At 35.9% G+C, this 16,999-nt stretch overlaps 1 protein-coding gene across 1 annotated transcript; it reads left to right on the top strand.

Annotated features, from left to right (window-relative positions):
- Positions 1 to 828: 828 nt before the first annotated feature.
- LOC148955632 (NFX1-type zinc finger-containing protein 1-like) lies at positions 829 to 16,661 on the top strand. The gene is made up of 4 exons (XM_089108284.1): positions 829 to 958; positions 3,751 to 4,022; positions 11,667 to 11,810; positions 16,333 to 16,661. The coding sequence occupies exons 1-4, from the start codon at positions 880 to 882 to the stop codon at positions 16,642 to 16,644; spliced, it is 807 nt and encodes a 268-aa protein (XP_088964410.1). The 5' UTR covers positions 829 to 879; the 3' UTR covers positions 16,645 to 16,661.
- The last annotated feature ends 338 nt before the right edge of the window (positions 16,662 to 16,999 follow it).

The following is a 16,999-nucleotide window of genomic DNA, read 5'->3' as shown; positions in this document are numbered from 1 at the left end:
CAAGTTTCAAATTTTGAAATTCTACGAAAACATGACGGTTTGTTTTCTATTAAAGAAGGATCGATTCTTACTCGAAATTTATATCTGATATGGATATCTGATGAGTCAAATATATTAATAATGAAAATTATGTACTAGTGATGACTGAGGGAATTGGGAACAGTTGTAAACAATGTAGTGCTGAAGTGGAATACGGCTAATCGGTGTTCAAGGCATAAACACTTTTTATGTCAATCGCGGGAGAATATAGTAAACGGGACGTCTACAAAAGACATTTCTTTAACGCAGTTTTTGCGAAAGCAGTTTCTACCCTAATAATGCCACTTGATATTGTATTGCTAACAAATATTCGATCTATCAGCTAGTGAGTGATACCTGGAAATAATAGCTGTCAAATCCAAATCGTTTGCTCTTAGTATCCGACTATCGGGTGTGCTCTAATTCTACAAATTTTATTTACTTACTCCAAGAAAATTTTCGGTGAGACTTTGGCTCGTAATCATCCCAGTCGTGTCAGTTTGTGTGTTTCACTTTGTGCGTATTTTGTTTGTTTTTGTTTTTTCTTTTGGACACAGAGTGGCACCCGCGTAAAAACTAGGGGGCGCAAGCAGCGCTTAGTGATATAATTCAAGCGGTACAACATTCAAGATTTTTTTTTAGTTTTTCAGTTTTTTCTGTTGAGGGTACCGTAATAGTGGTTATAATTGCCAGACTTGGCTGTTTTGTGGCTTTTGTCTGTTTGTTTGTTTGCTGCTTATTGCATTAAATATCTTATCAAGATACCGAATAAATGATGAACGAGCATAACGTCACTAATTCTGGCAAAGTCTAAATATTTTGAGATTCAACTTATTTTTTGTTCACTTTCTTTTAGTCGTAATGGAAGAAGCAGCTGAAGTATTAGAAGCGCATGCTTTAGTTCCATTAACTTCCAAGTGTGAGCATTTTATCCTCATTGGTAAGTATACGCACTTTCCTCCTTTTACCCTCTTTGCCTCTTTTTATTTCTTTTTTATTGCTAATTTGTCTTATTAGACCGTCTAGTTACGTTTTGAATTTTTTTCCTTTTTTTGTATAATTACAATGAAGACATCTATCGATGGTGATATCTACTTTCCATTCTCTTTCTCTCTATCATTATTAATTGATTTTCATCGTGACACCCATAAGCTTAATTTTAGGGGGGGGGGGGCTTAACGGGTTCAATTTGCAATTCCAATGCTGTATAAAACAAATAACGAAACAAAATATAAAAACATAAGGCTGCGTCATTCAGCAAGGGGCGGGAGATGGTACCCCCTTCCCCCCCCCCCTTTATGGGCACCCATGATTTTCATAGTGACCCTGTCTTCTCTTTTTGATATTCTTTAAACGAAGTTGTCGAAATCAAAAATTTTTGTTTCAGTTCTAAGTATAAAGCAAGGTAGAGAAATGTAAAGCCATGTGATAATCTGAAATATTGTATTACCCCAATGTTTATCCAGATGGACCTTACATAATATATATCAAGTTTTTCAAGATTTATCAAGATTTTTCAGATTTATCAAGTTTTTCTTTTGTTTTTATAAGTTTTTGAATAATTTCCCGAATATTTCACTTTTTTTAGTCTCAATAAATTTGCCATTTGTTTTCAATTTATTTGACGGTAAGACAAGGCCGTACCCAGGATTTTGTCGAAGGGGGTTTTACAATTTTTTTTTTTGGGGGGGGGGGGTTACCCAAAAAAACTCAAAAACACATACCAAATTTGTTTATGTCAATTTTATCACGTTTTTACGAGTCAGACAAACATTTTTTTTGGGGGGTGGGAGGTTCAAACCCCCTACGCCCCCCGGGATACGGCCTTGCGGTAAGAACAATTTTGTTTGGGAAAAATTTTTCCTTAGGCTTAAAGGCACATCAGAAATCAATAATGTATACTTAGCAAGAGCATCGTAACCCCTCTGCTGTGTTGTTAACATGCTTTAAGATTTTTGCTTGAAAGTCAATCTTCGTGATAGAGATGAAAAAAAAATCCTTTGATCTCAGATGCTTATCAGTAACTGATGATAGATACATCAACCAGTAAAAGTTGCAACCCCATAGTCTACAAAGCTGATTATTATATATCAGCAGATTGTTAGTCCGGGACATGAAGTCTATCAGCGCTGATACTGTAAAACTTGAGAATGGTGATGAGAGAGAAAAGTTCTAACATGGCGAATCATCTTCTTCTTTTTTTTTCGTCCATGTCATGCCAGGTCTGATTTTCAATTTAATGAATTAAGGAATGATAGTAAAATTGAGCATCTGAGAAAAAAAAAATTTAATTGAGGTTCAACTTCAGCACAATAATACCCATCAGATGGGGGTGTTGACTCAACTAAATTGACAACCCCCTAGAATTACAAGTTTCCACTTACCTCTTAATTAAAATAGATGACGTTGAAGCCGAAAGTATTTTTAACGTGCCAAAAAAAGTAAATAATGAAGTAATGATGTTAAAAACATGAACATTTCAAAGCTTCAATTACGAAAGTTTTCAACTTGATATAACTTCTACCCCAAGCGATACAGCCACACTTTCCATTTTTATAAACCATGTTATAAACCCAAAGTGTAAATATAATTTTTTGTGCAGTTTTCTTGGCCCCCTGGCTAAAATATTTATTTTGAACGACAACAACAAAAACAAATGTTTTAAATAATCTTTTTACAGATCAGCTAATTAGTTTGATAAGGTTCCAGCTAGAGCAGAGCAGTCCATCTGAAAATATTTCGTGGTTTGTAGAAACAGATTTTGGGTTATATATTACAAGTTGAAGGCTGCACGGTCCCACGTTGGCCCTTTGATCATACATAATGGAAATCTTTTAATGATTCCATTTTAATGAATGTGGAATGTTTTTGGCTTTTTGCTAAAAAGAGGGGAGGGGCGGGGGTGTAGAAGATTCAAGAACCTACTTTCCTCCAGTCATACAGATGGAAAATCCATGCACAAATCAACTTCAAAAGGGTGCAAAATCCCTGGCTTTTTGCTAAAACTGGGGTTTTTGGAGGGGGATAGAGCGTTCCTGGATCTTTTTTATGTCTCCGATCATACAGTACAATCATAAGGATATCCAACTATAAGCAGAAATACACAGGCAACAAAGCCACAAAATTTGGGCCGAGGTGCTAGTTAGCAAAGATGCTGAGCCAATGTCAGGTAGACTATAGTGTGGTAAACAGAAATTGGGATTTGAAAAGTTTTAGATTGAGCCGTATTGTGAGACCTTGTGAGACTGGCTGTTTCTGTGGTAGCTTGCCGTGGAAGTGATGGAAAAATCAAACGTGATGAGATTCACTTTCAGTTTTGTCAGGTGGGCAAGCAAGGAAAGTTTGCCTAAAAAACGTTAGGCCACTGACGTTTACGAGCCAGGAACAACCATGTTCAAACTTTCCTAGTTTGGGTATTTTCCAGCTTATGAAATATTAAAGGTTGGTATTGTATTTTCCCTAAGAGGCCACGGTCTAAAATTTCCTAAGGAAAGTTTCCTCAACTTCACCTATGTGTCTTATAAAATTTCAGGTGAATCTGGGCTCTTTTGCATCGAAGGCTGGTTGAGCTTGAAAGTTGCGAGCCCTTCTGAAATTCTGCCCCTCTGTTTCCCTGAGTCGTGCAATTTGCCCCTTGCAAATGTTCTTGTTCTTTTATATTTGCCTCGTTATGAACTTTGTTTCAATTCATATCAAATGTTTGAGTCTTCTAAAAACTTTTTGTCCTATTAGGTGATCACCAGCAACTGCGGCCTTCTACGTCGTCATATATATTGGCAAAAGACTTTAATCTTGATGTTTCAATGTTTGAGCGTTTCATAAATCTTGGGATGAAGCACGTCACCTTATCTCTACAACACCGAATGAGACCCGAAGTGGCGCGGCTTATTGCTCCGGCCATCTATCAGTCACTAAAAAATGATTCTTCTGTACTTGAATGTCCGGATGTGAAAGGGTTGAAACAAAACGTTTTCTTTCTGGCTCACGAAGTCTTGGAAAAAGCAGTAAGTGCTTTGTTAATGTAGTACAATTTACAACGTTTAAGGCTTAAAGAGATAGTATTTGTTGGACAAATTGCAAAAATTGTGGCCCCTTTCCTAGGGGCTATGGGGGGTTATGTCATCCTCAGAGGCATATTTATTGGACTTTTCAATTATGAAGAATCAAATGGCTATCTTAAAATTTTCATTTGGATTTCTTTAGTAAAAAAGGGGCATGCGAAGGGGGCTAGTTGCCCTCAATTCTGTTTGGTCACTCAAAGGGGCACTTAAACTTTGAATATGTGTTCAAATGAGCTCCCTCCCGATCTTCTAGGACCCTTGGTTCGAGTTGATCATCTCTGGGGGAAGCAATAACAAACAACACACACCTTTCAATATCGACGAAGACCATACTGCCTGTCCATCATAAGAACTACAAACATGGGACTGTTTTTCATTGTTCAATTTTAGTGTTAAAGACCCCATTTTAATGTAAGTTTTATTTCAATTATTTACGTAGCTTGTTGAGGACGGATCTTGGATATAGAGCCTAAATATTTTTGAGGTTCAAACAAATTTCACTGTAGTAGATAAATTCACTGTTTGTTTTACTTGTTATTTTTATTCATTATTAATTTTTGGCAAAAATACACGATTTTAAATATTTGTATACAAGAGCTTTAAACCTGTACAGTAGGGCTCTCTGATTGTTTTATAGTTAGGGAGGGGGCAGATACCTCAAAGGGTGCTTTTTAACACCAAAATATCCTGGGTGAACACCAAACTTTAAGGGTGAAAAGTGGTTGGAGGACAAGCAGCCCCCTCCTAAGCCCATTAATTCTCAAAACATATACAATCAAAATTTTGAGATATCCATTTTGTGCATAGTTGAAAGTTCCAGTAACTTTGTCTCTGGGGATGTTGGATATATTGATCATATAACTATAATTATACATATGCCATATCATATATATATATATATACATATATATATATATATATATATATATATATATATATATATATATATATATATATATATATATATATATATATATATATATATATATATATATATATATATATATATATATATATATATATATATATATATATATATATATATATATATATATATATATATATATATATATATATATATATATATAGTATTTGGTATTGGCAGAGAGAACATGTTTGACCTTCGGTGTTCAAAAAGATCAAGGGCATTCAAGTAAAGCTTTCAGAGAATGTTGAGGTAAGTGTTGAACAAAACCAAGACATGTTATTTGTATGCGGGTTGTCAAAAAGGGGGAAATCAGGAATGGATCAGGGTATTAAGTTGGAACTTTAAGTGAATGATGAGGGGAGGCTGAACTAACCAAAATACACTCTTTGCATGTCGACACTATTGCTACTATTATGACTGATGCGACTACTATTTCTGCTGAGGTTAAGGATATTGAGGTGAAACTTTTAGGCAATATTTAGGGGGATGTTGAACTAAATCATAACACACTGTGTGCATTCAGGTTGCCAAAAGGATGTATAAGCAGTTTTTCAGAAAAAGCTCAGGACAGTGGTTCACAAACTATGGATCGCGATCCACCAGTGGATCGCGGTCGAATATTAGGTCGTTGCCGCGAGCATTAATATTGTAATGCTCAGATTCCGTAGTGTTGAGTAGTAGAACTTATTTGATGTAACTGAAATTTTTTTTTTTTTTTGTGTTACCAATATAAATGAAAGACTCTTAAAGTGAGAAACACGACTTAAATGATTTTTTATCACTTACACTACACCTGCAAAATGATGTCAATGGGAAGGGTGTATTTGTTTCTGATTTTTCTTCATTACGGTTTCTGCATCAACGCAACTTTTCAAAGCAACTTTTCCACAGCATAAGCTTTTCCATTAACGCTCGAATTTTACCGTGAACCGCAGAAATGTTTGATCCGTTTGAACCCTTCAATTGTAAAATGGAGTTCGTTTAATTTAGAAAAATATCCTAGGAAAAAATTTTAATTTAGAAAAAAATAAGTGAGCTTGAGAATGAATTCGTCGTCTAGTAGATGTTTAATATATTCAGTTTTTTCTTCCAAGTAAATTCTAACTTCATTGCGTGATTCCACTAATCGCGTCAGTACTTTTCCACTGGATAACCAACGAATTTCTATATGCAGAAGAAGAGATGCTTTGCGGCTGCGCATTTCTTCACACAATTTTAAAATAGGTGGGCTTGTAAGGGTTTTGTTGTAGTATAGTTTACAATTTTCACAGATGTATCAAGTACTGTTCTGAAATCATCAGGCAATGCTTTGGAAACCCGTGCTTCTCTATGAATGTTACAGTTTGTCCACAAAGCACACGGGCTTTCTTCAAGAACTCTCGTATGTGTATTGCGGCTGCGCATTTCTTCACACAATTTTAAAATAGGTGGGCTTGTAAGGGTTTTGTTGTAGTATAGTTTACAATTTTCACAGATGTATCAAGTACTGTTCTGAAATCATCAGGCAATTCTTTGGAAACCCGTGCTTCTCTATGAAGGCTACAGTTTGCCCACAAAGCACACGGACTTTCTTCAAGAACTCTCGTAGCCACACCGCTGCTTTTCCCGCACATAGCCCGCGCACTGTCAGTGCATATACCGACACAGTTCTTCTACTGTATAGCTTTTTCTTTTATATGGGAATCAATTGTATTGAGAATTACCTCAGCAGTTCCTCGGCCTATTGGCTTGCAGAACAAGATATCTTCATGCACTTCGTTCTGCCAAATTTAACGCATAAAATCAAGCAGTTGAAATATGCCTTGCACGTCGGTAGACTCATCTAGTTGTAGAGTATAATATTTACTACCTCTTTTCTCTAAGACAGTAAAAAGGTGGGTCCCAAAATTGGAAACTTTCGTTAGATGGGCCAGAGCCCAGTCAACTTTGGGAACCACTGGCTTAGAGCATCAAGTTGAAACTTTCAGGACGTGTTGAGAGGGACGTCGAATTAACCAAAAGGCACTCTGTGCACACTGCTACAACTATTGCTGCTGCTACTTTGGCTGTTATTACTATTATTGCTTCAACTACTTCTACTGAGGCTAACGTTAGGAAGTTGAAACTTTCAGGGAATATTTAGAGGGATATTGAACTAAATAAAAACACACAGCACAAGCAGGCTTTTGAAAGAGCATATCAGCAATATCACAGGAATAGTCTAGGGTATTAAGTTGAAAGCTTCATTACATGTTAAGGGCTATGTTGAACTAAGCAAAATGTAAAATTTTCATACTACTAACACTAGTACTACTAAAGCTAAGGGTATTATTGTGAAACTTTCAGGGAATTTTGAGGAGGATAGTGAACTAAATTGAAATAAGCTATGGGGATGCAAGTTATTAGAAGGCCGTAACAGTTATATCTCAGGAACAGCTTAGAGTGTTAAGTTGAAAATTTCAGTGCATGTTAAGGGGTATGTTGAACTAGCCAAAAGGTACTATATGTATGCTACCTCTACTACTTCTACTACTACTAATACAACTATTAGGACTAACGGTATTAAGAAGACATCTTCAGATAATGTTGTGGGGGGTTATATTAAATTAAAGTGAAACACCCTGTATGTATGCAGGATATCAAATGGCCGTATCAGCAGTATATCAAGAATAGCTTAGATTATTAGGCTGAAACTTTCAGAGCGTGCTTAGGGGTATGTTGAACTCATAAAAATAAACTATTGCTAGTAGTAGTAGTACTACTACTGCTGTTATTACTAATATTAGTAAGGCTTATGGTATTAATGTGGAACTTTCAGGATCTGTTGAGGGAAATGTTGGGCTAAATCAAAACACATTATGCGCACGCAGGTTATCAATAGGATGTATACAACAAATTGAAGAGAGAAAAATGGATTTAATTTAAATAAAGCAGTGGAACAAAAACACAGAAATAACAACAATAAAATTTTAAATAATACAAAAAATTACGAACATTTAGACCACGTCCAGGAGCCTTTTATTACGTAAAAAAACTTTAAGGAAAAATAAACAAACTTTTTTTTTAAATAAAACGATCTAAAAAAAAGCAACAACTAACTTGACTTACTTTTGACTTAAGGCTCCTGCCGAGGGTTCGGCGTAGAGAACGATGAGACTAGGCGCCTCCAGATTGACCTATCGCTTGCCAGGATCGCAGCTTCTTCCACCGGGATGTGGGCTTGGGTGAGGAATTCATCGGCTTTGTCTTTCCACCTAGTGGGTGGTCGTCCTCTGGGTCGTTTCCATCCGTGTAGGGTGGGGTCGAAGTCAAATGCAACCCGTGCTGGGGCGTCGCGTGGCATGCGAAGGAGGTGGCCGTACCACCGAACAGTACGCTGGGCGAGCTGCGTCGAGAAAGGAGTTTGAGCCGTACGTTATAGGAAACTCTGGTTGCTAATGAAGTCAGTCCAGTGAAGTCTTTCGATTCTTTGGAGATGTTTCGTCTGAGTGACATCGATGGCACTGAGGATAGATTTGGTAGCTGACCATGTCTCCACTCCATACAGCAGGGCGGTGCCGACTGACACATTGTAGAAGTGCATTTTGGTAAAGCGGCTTATGTTTGGCTTCCGCCAGACACACTAGAAAAAAAACAACAACCACAAAATACACGGATAAATATTACTCACATTTTATACACTTCCACAACTGTAGTCACTAGCTGCGTTCGTTTTCGTTGTCCGTCGTTCTTAGTTCTACGAAGATTTCCTCAGTTTTACTCTTATATTGCGTTTATTTTGCCGTTCTAAAAACGTCGTTTTAACTGAAAATACGGCTTATAAGAGCTTTCCTTATCCAGATAAAATTTCAAACCACAGATAGAATTTCAATCAGCCAGAAATTTTTTAGAGCTGACATGGAACAAAATTAAAGCTGTGCATTTGCTTTGTTCAAAATTTGTCTTAACAAAGAACTAAGTTTAAAAATGTATGTAAATATTCATATATCGGATTCAGTAAATTTGTTTTTAAAATCTCTGTTGCTTTAAAGCATTTTAGAAAGGGTCAAAAACAACCATGGGTATATTGCTGTCACAAATGATTTGTGACAGACTCTAATACCAAATTGAATTAAAATCAACCTGCCATCGAGCCATGGCTAATTGGAGGGCAAATCTGGCATGAGCTTTTTTCAGAATTGTATAAAAGTGATGTCATTTCACTTGTTGATAGATAGTCTATCATCCATTCATCCATCCATCTAAGGGTTGAACTAAGGAATGATGAAGATTTTCGGGTTGACTCATGACGGAGAACTTATATTGGACTAGTATGCAAAATACTGGGATGAATTTGCTGGGACTCACAGGCCAAAAAATGACCTAAGCCTAATAAGCTTGGCTCCTTAATCTCAGACGTCCCTATTTTACCAGCTTTAGGTTGTTCAAAGATGAAACAAAATATTTAAGTAACGACTTAGCAACAGACGCCTTCTTTTAAACCCATTAAATTTAAGATTGAATTGTATGTAAGAAGAGCCTTACCTTAGTGGGAGTATAGATGAGAGTGTGGGTCATGTGATGTGTGTTTGTGTGTATAATTGAGTGATTTGAGAAATAAAGTGTATTGAAAGTGTAGGTTTGATGGGAGATGGATTGTGAATGTATAGAAAGATGAATGTCTTGTAAGATTGAAACACCTAGGATAATTGCCCGGGTTGGCAATTGGTACAGAAGAAGAATTTTGTGATTTGTTTTTCTTTGTTTCTTTTGTGTTTATGCAATACGAAGTAATTGAAAGCTATTTTTCTTTCTTTGTTACGTATTGCCATGGCCCTAGGGCATTAGTGCAATAAAACCTACCTATGTGAATCCATTTCCTATCAACTGGCAGGAGGTCTATGCCTCCTAGCTTCAACAAGTTCAAATATAATTTTGTGACCATGGATTCTAAAATGGGTCATCATGGTAAATGAACCTCTGATGTGAATAAGTCTTTTGCAAAAAAAAAAATAAAAAAAATGTGGCTTCAATTTAAAAATAAAACAACACTCTTTTAGAAACAAACAAGACAGAAGAATAAAGAAAAGAACCCTTTTCCCCCATCAAACGTAATCATAAATGTAGGGCACCCTTAAGATAGAAATGAACAAAGCTTCAATTATGCATCTGTATTCCTTAAACAGACAGATGGGGTAAATCTTCAGACTTCGACAAGTTCAATCCCATTTTTGATCTCTTTCTTTTCAAAGGAGACTTTCTTTAGATGTTTTTCCATCCAACTAAAAATAGTAGGGACAACATCAGGTACAAGTGACCATCACCTTTGCCAACATACCCAGGGGAAAATCAGGCAGCTCTCTTACACTTTACCCCCAACCCCCCCTAATTTGCAAATATATAGCCCAAATTATATATTTCAAATCCATTTTGCTGCCTGTCACTTTTTTCTAGTTCTTGTGTTGTCACAGTTGATTGAATTTATTGGCACTTGGGTTGGAACAAGAGAGACAGAATGGCAGAATAAATGAGAAATATCATTTCAGGTATAGATTTGCACATTAAGAAGGTTGGGGGTAAAGTAGAGCAGTGTTGCAGGCAAAATGTGCTAGCTACAATTATTCTGGATAGTATGTTTTGGAATAAAATGTTGTTCTGTAAAAGTTTTAGGAATAAAATATTGTAAATATTTTTTTGGACGGAAGGAGAGTTAGGCAATGGAGGTCCAGGGGTCAGCTCCCATAAACTCTGGAAAGTAGTTGTAGTCTCTGATATCGAAGAATTCCACCTAAGATTTTTCCGAAGTAGCCCTTAGAAATTTGTTAGGAAATTTGGAAAGCACTTGATGCCAAAACTGCTTCCAAAAACTTGTTAAAAGATATAAAAGCTCTGACACACCTACAAAAACAAATTCTTGCCATTTTCAGATGAAATATCCCATCCATAAAACATACAAAGTTAAGCAAATCAAGACACTGGCTGGTAGTTAGTTTAAGAATGTTTCTCGATTTTACAACTTGGCGCTCAAAAGCAAAACCAGAATAGTGAAACTGAGTATGAGGCTCAGTTCATCGTTCTAAGAACGAAATCTTAAGAACGAAGAACGACATTTAAAAGAACGGCTTATAAGTGCAAAGTAAAACAGAACGACCTATTAATAAAACCGAGGATTGGACTTAGATAGAACGGCGAAAACGAACGCAGCTATTGACGAGACAAGCGAGTGTCTATAGTATACGACCGATAATTCTCCTGTTTACAGTCAGACCGACAAATGAGATATTTTAAACACTTCCAGAACTGCAGTTATTGTAATCATTGACAAGACAAAGGAATGTCTATAGTGCACAACAGATAACTCTTTTGTTTACAGTCAGATGGACGAATGACAGATAGATAGATGGACGCCTTATTTTTCTTTCCTATAGGCAAGCAATCAGAGGTGTTGCCTCTAATTAGTTTTCTTTATCTAATTGTCATGTGTAATTGGGCTAGGAGGTACTTAATGTTGGTTTTTTCACTTATTTTTGCTCTTTAGTACGTGTTTTAATGAAAGTGACGAAGTTTTTTTATGAAGTCACTAATCAGGGATTTTCGGGAAATTTTTGCATAGGTTAGAAAAATTTGATAGACAGAGTCGAAGTATGGAACCCTTGCCTAAACTAGTCGGGTTTCTCTTTAAAACTTTCTGTTTATTTTAGGACAACGAACAAAAGTCTCACTTGAATCCACATGAAGCAGAAATATCTTTGAACCTTGCTAGATACTTGATACAACAAGGATATTTGCCTAGTCAGATTACTGTGTTGACTACTTATTCTGGACAGCTACTGTATATGTTGCAGGTTTGTTTGTGCCAATTTCTTCTTCCTTCTTTGTTTTTAGGTTTTTGACGATGTTCTTTAATGAATATGATAAATAGTTTTGGAATTCGTGGAAAAATATTGGATTTGATAAAATTATATGGAGAAAACCGTGGAATCATAATCATAACCGTTCAACATAATCTCCCCTAGGGAAAAAACAAATCAATAATCAGGCAGACGTTATCAAACTTCTCGAAAAAAACACAATTTCTTATGTATGAACATAGGAACTTGAAACATTAAAGAATTCTTGGAGATACTGCATATGATGCTCCAATTCTCATCGAAAGCGGAGTCCAAATGGGGATGCTTTCCCTCTTTTCCTAAAACTATGAAATTTTCTTTAGCCTTTTAAACTGTTATGGTTACTTCAAGCTTGATGAATTTTATTTGTCTGGAATCACCATAAAAAGGGCATTCTTTGAATATATGCATTCATAATAAAGTGTGTTTATAGAGTTTTAATTGGTTCAGACACGTGTTCTTTTGCTTACAGTTCGTCTCCACGAACTGTTTGATCTTTCTTATTCTATAGTAAGAAGAAGAGTTATATCTCACTTATAAAGGATCTAAAACAAATACAAAAATAGATTATCTATGAAAAAAATGTTAAATTTGAAGGCTATTTATAACTATATTTGCTGACGGAGTATATGAGTCTGTTTTACTTACTAGTGTCAAATCATGGTTTACTTTTGCTCTGTTTAATGCATACAATTAATTGGGATCACTGATTATGCAACGCTTTCATAAGACCTTGTCACCCCCCCCCCCCCCCGCAAGAAATCTTAGACCATAAAATTTTGTCGACTATGGGATAGTAAAATATTAACAGTTCGTAATAAACAAACGGAATACTAAAAGAACTAATCATGCAATGCAGCTAAACGGAAAGTTAGCGATCCTTTTGTGTTTCTTCTGAAACCTCCGCCTCTCGAAAGAATAAAAAAAAATATCCAGTGATAATACACGGTTTCCATATCAGTACCTCAAAAATTCAAGTCATGGGATTCAATCTGTTGAAATTTTATTTGATAAACTCTTAACTTGAGCTAATGACCTCATGCGAGCAACTCTGTCCAGTTTCAACAGCCCCGAATCTTGCCAAGATCACCGAATCTTTTATATATCGTGAACTCCTGACGCAAATCAACCCTTCCCTAGACTCTATCCAGTATGTTTAAAACTGTTCAAAATGAAACAGCCCTACCCATTATTTTGTGTGTCTCTATCATCTGATAACTGAATGGCTTCATAAGGGAAATACGTTAGTAGACCTTCTGCTCGTTGATTACCGTACAGTGTTCGATTTAACCTGCCATATCCCTGCTGTACAAAACCTGAAACAAATGGGGGCTAGAAAATAGACCCTACTGTTGACAGTTGATTTCCTCAGAAGCTGTCACCAGTGCGTCTATGTGCTTTTTCCCAGAGATCTCAACTCTGAATGGGCTGAAGTAGCGTATGATACTCCCCAAGGTACCAAGCTGGCTGCCTGACTGCTCTTATCTGTGATCAACTATGTTCTTGTTGACTCTGATGAACGCTTTAAATACGTCGATGATCTGTCCGCCTTGCTCAAATTTCTCGTGGATAAATCCCAAGCAATGCCCCAGTTCCAATGTGAATTGAAAGACAGCTTTGCTGGTGAGTGCAGGAATAATGGACTTCAAATTAGCCTCAATAAAACAAAAGTGATGCGTTTTAATCCGCTTAAAAGGGCGAAGCTTGTCCTGAACCCAGGATCCTTACCATTTCAACTACAATTATTGTTGGTGTGATTTTTAGGACTGACTGTTCTTTCAGCCAAAAAATTGCTAACCTTGTTAAAAAGGGCAACTACGCTTTGCGATCACTGAATACACTCCAACGTCTTGGTTTCCCAGTGAATTTGTTACGACCATCGTATATCTGCAATATACGTCCTTGCTAGAATACGCGTGCCCTGTTTGGAGACCACAGGCGCACAACATTGCTTACTTAAGTGATGATCTCGAGGCTGTTCAAAAACGGGTGACAAAATCATACTAGGCCCCAATTATGACACGTCTGTAACTGCAACATTGAAAATACCAACGCTGAGAGAACGGAGATTCCATCTCATGTGTAAATTTGGACAACCGCTCCTCGCTAGTCAAACAGTTCGTGGTAACGAACTGTAAGTAAGGAGCGACCCGGCTCAATGGTAACCGAAACTCTAAAAAACGGGATTTTGATACCAATAGATACATCAAAAGAATCAGATTTTAATTCTGATTTCAAATATATAAGTTTCATTAAGTTTAATCTTACCCATCAAAAGTTACGTGCCTGAGAAAATTTAGCTGATTTTCGAAAAAAGGGGGAAAGACCCCCTAAAAGTTATAGAACCTTGATGAAAATCACACCATCATATTCAGCGCATCAGAGAACCCTACTGTAGAGGTTTCAAGCTCCTATATACAAAAATGTGGAATTTTCCATTTTTTGCCAGAAGAAAGATCACGGGTGCGTTTTTGTTTGTTTGTTTGTTTGTTTGTTTTTTTTTTTTTTTTTCCAGGGGTGATCTTATCAACCCAGTTGTCCTATAATATAGTGATATGACGAAGCGGAATGGAAATTAAAAGTTCTTGTTTCCTTCTTAAGAAACCAAAAAAAATTTAGGGCCACTAGGCCCCCACCCATGCATATTTTTTTCCCAAAGTCGCCCGATCAAAATTTTGAGATAGCCATTTTGTTCAGTATGGTCGAAAATATGATAAAAATGTCTTTTAGGATGACTTGATCCCCCAAAGTCCCCAGGGGAGGGCTGAAAGTTATGAACTTTACTCAATGTTAACATATAGTATTGGTTTTTGGGAAGTATACAGACTTTTTCAGAGGAGATTTTTTCGGGTCGGTGGGGGACGGAGCGGGGCGGGGGCTATATGGAAGGGTCTTTCCATGAAGGAAGTTTTTATGGGGGAAGGGACATTGCTATGAAGGGGGTGCCGGATTTCCCAGCATTATTAAAGAAAAAGATCAGGAATTAAATAAAAAAAAGCAAGTATTTCAACTGATCAACTGATTGTGATTAAGAGGTCATTTTTAAAGAACTGGAAAAAAAATTCGAACTATAGTTTAAAGAGCAGAGTATTGACTAGGGGGCGAACCCCCTAATATACGTGTTAAAAATTTATGAATATAGAAGTTCTTTACGAAAGTTAATTCTAAGTTACGTATATTTATTACTAATAAAAACGTTCGTAAATAAAATTAAACAAGTTTCGAGAGAGCCATTTAACCAAATATAATATGCAAATTTAGTTCTAATTATTCATGTACGGTGAGTCAAAATCAAAACCTGCATTAATCCAAAAACGTTCAAAAATTAAATAAAAAAAACATGTTTTTTTAACTGAAAGTAAAGAACGACGTTAAAACTTAAAACGAACAGAAATTATTCCGTATATGAAGGGGGCTGTCCCCTCCTCAACGCCTCGCTCTTTACGCTAAAGTTTGACTTTCTCACAACTCTATTTTTTTAAACAATAAAAAAACTGTTTTAAAAAAACAGTTAAAATTGTTTAAACTGTTTAAAAAAATAAAAATAAAAAACAATAAAAATTGTTTTAATTATTCACGTACGGTGAGCCAAAATCAAAACCTGCATTAATTCAAAAACGTTCAAAAATTGAATAAAAAACACATGTTTTTTAAACTGAAAGGAAGGAGCGACAGTAAAACTTAAAATAAACATAACTTAGTCCTTATATGAAAGGGGCTGTCCCCTCATCAAGGACTCACTCTATGTGCTAAAGTATTTTATTGTTTTAAAAAATTGATTTGTGAGAAAGAGTAAAACTTTAGCGTAAAGAGTGAGGCGTTGAGGAGGGGACAGCCCCCTTCATATACGGAATAATTTCTGTTCGTTTTAAGTTTTAATGTCGCTCCTTACTTTCAGTTTAAAAAACTTGTTTTTTTTATTTAATGAAAACACAGCACGTTGTTGCCTCCTCTTTGTACTCACACAGACAATACTCGACACACGAACAAGTTCGAGCCAATAAGATGCAGAACGAATCGCTTCAGCAATTTTTTTTATCCAGTTTTATACAAGTGTCATTAATCATGCTTAGTTTTCTTCTTTTTTTCTTTTGTTGTAAAAGATAGCGTAATTTAATTGAAGCTTTTGCCAAAACTATGAAAGCTGTTTTAAATAAGTGAATCTTGAATCTTGAAACCTGCAAATATACGAAATAAAACAGTATTAAACGATTTCTTGCCATCTATGGATTCCAAATTTTATTTTTATGATCCGTTATAACTTTTTGCAGGCGTCACTTTTGACACGGGCGTTTTATAAACCATGAACATTTTTTTAGTCACCTGATTTTTTTCTTTTAGTTCAATTTCGTTTTTTGCTCTATTATTAAATTTAAGTTTTGCTGGTGTTAATTTAATTTTATCAACATCAATACTCATATGCTTTCGTATTTTTTTTACATATTAATTCCCTTTGATTCTAATTTTTGCTTTTTAGTTACGAAAGAGATCGTTTGAAAGTTTGAGCGGAGTGAAGATAACTGTCGTTGACAACTATCAAGGAGAAGAAAATGACATCATTATCCTGTCCCTAGTAAGGTCCAACATTGATGCTAAAATTGGCTTCCTCTCTATTGAGAATCGGGTTTGTGTTGCACTTTCTCGTGCTAAGCACGGTTTCTACATGATTGGTAACATGGGTAGTTTGGACTCAAAAAGTAAGCTATGGAAAAGTATTCACAAGACACTTGATGAAAACAATGAAATCGGCCCTCAATTGGAGCTCGTCTGCCAGGTAATATCTAAATAAAATCTTCTTGTTTTCCAATGCTTAGTCTATAATTAATATTGGATTGCAGAATAGGGGTGTAAATAGACATTTCTTCCCTCTCTCAGGATCGGGGTGAGGGTGGTCCATCCCACATATGACAATGCTTTCACAAAATTGGACTGAAGGTGGCAAAAAATATAAAAAAGTGACACCACACTTTTTAATGCGCCTTATTCGTTAATACTGGAAAAAAAAGAAACAAAATAAGAAAATGCTTTATAAAGAAAAGTAGAGAACGATATCAAAATCTAATACATATAATAACTAAGTTAAATAATTAGTCAAACTTAAAACAAAGAAAAATAGTTGTTTATGTATAAAAAAAAACCTTAAA

Source organism: Artemia sp. Qi Xiang Cuo, chromosome 2 (assembly GCF_049724085.1).
Source record: "Artemia sp. Qi Xiang Cuo chromosome 2, ASM4972408v1, whole genome shotgun sequence".
Taxonomy (NCBI): Eukaryota; Metazoa; Arthropoda; class Branchiopoda; order Anostraca; family Artemiidae; genus Artemia; species Artemia sp. Qi Xiang Cuo.
Note: the sequence above shows the minus strand (reverse complement) of the source record. Positions and strands in the feature narration are given on the sequence as shown.

Bases quoted from the DNA above. Each gene is read 5' to 3' on its own strand.
- LOC148955632 (XM_089108284.1), top strand. From the start codon at position 880: ATGGAAGAAGCAGCTGAAGTATTAGAAGCGCATGCTTTAGTTCCATTA. The intron at 4,023-11,666 runs GTAAGTGCTTTG...TGTTTATTTTAG, and splicing joins ACGAAGTCTTGGAAAAAGCA to GACAACGAACAAAAGTCTCA. The intron at 11,811-16,332 runs GTTTGTTTGTGC...TTTGCTTTTTAG, and splicing joins AGCTACTGTATATGTTGCAG to TTACGAAAGAGATCGTTTGA.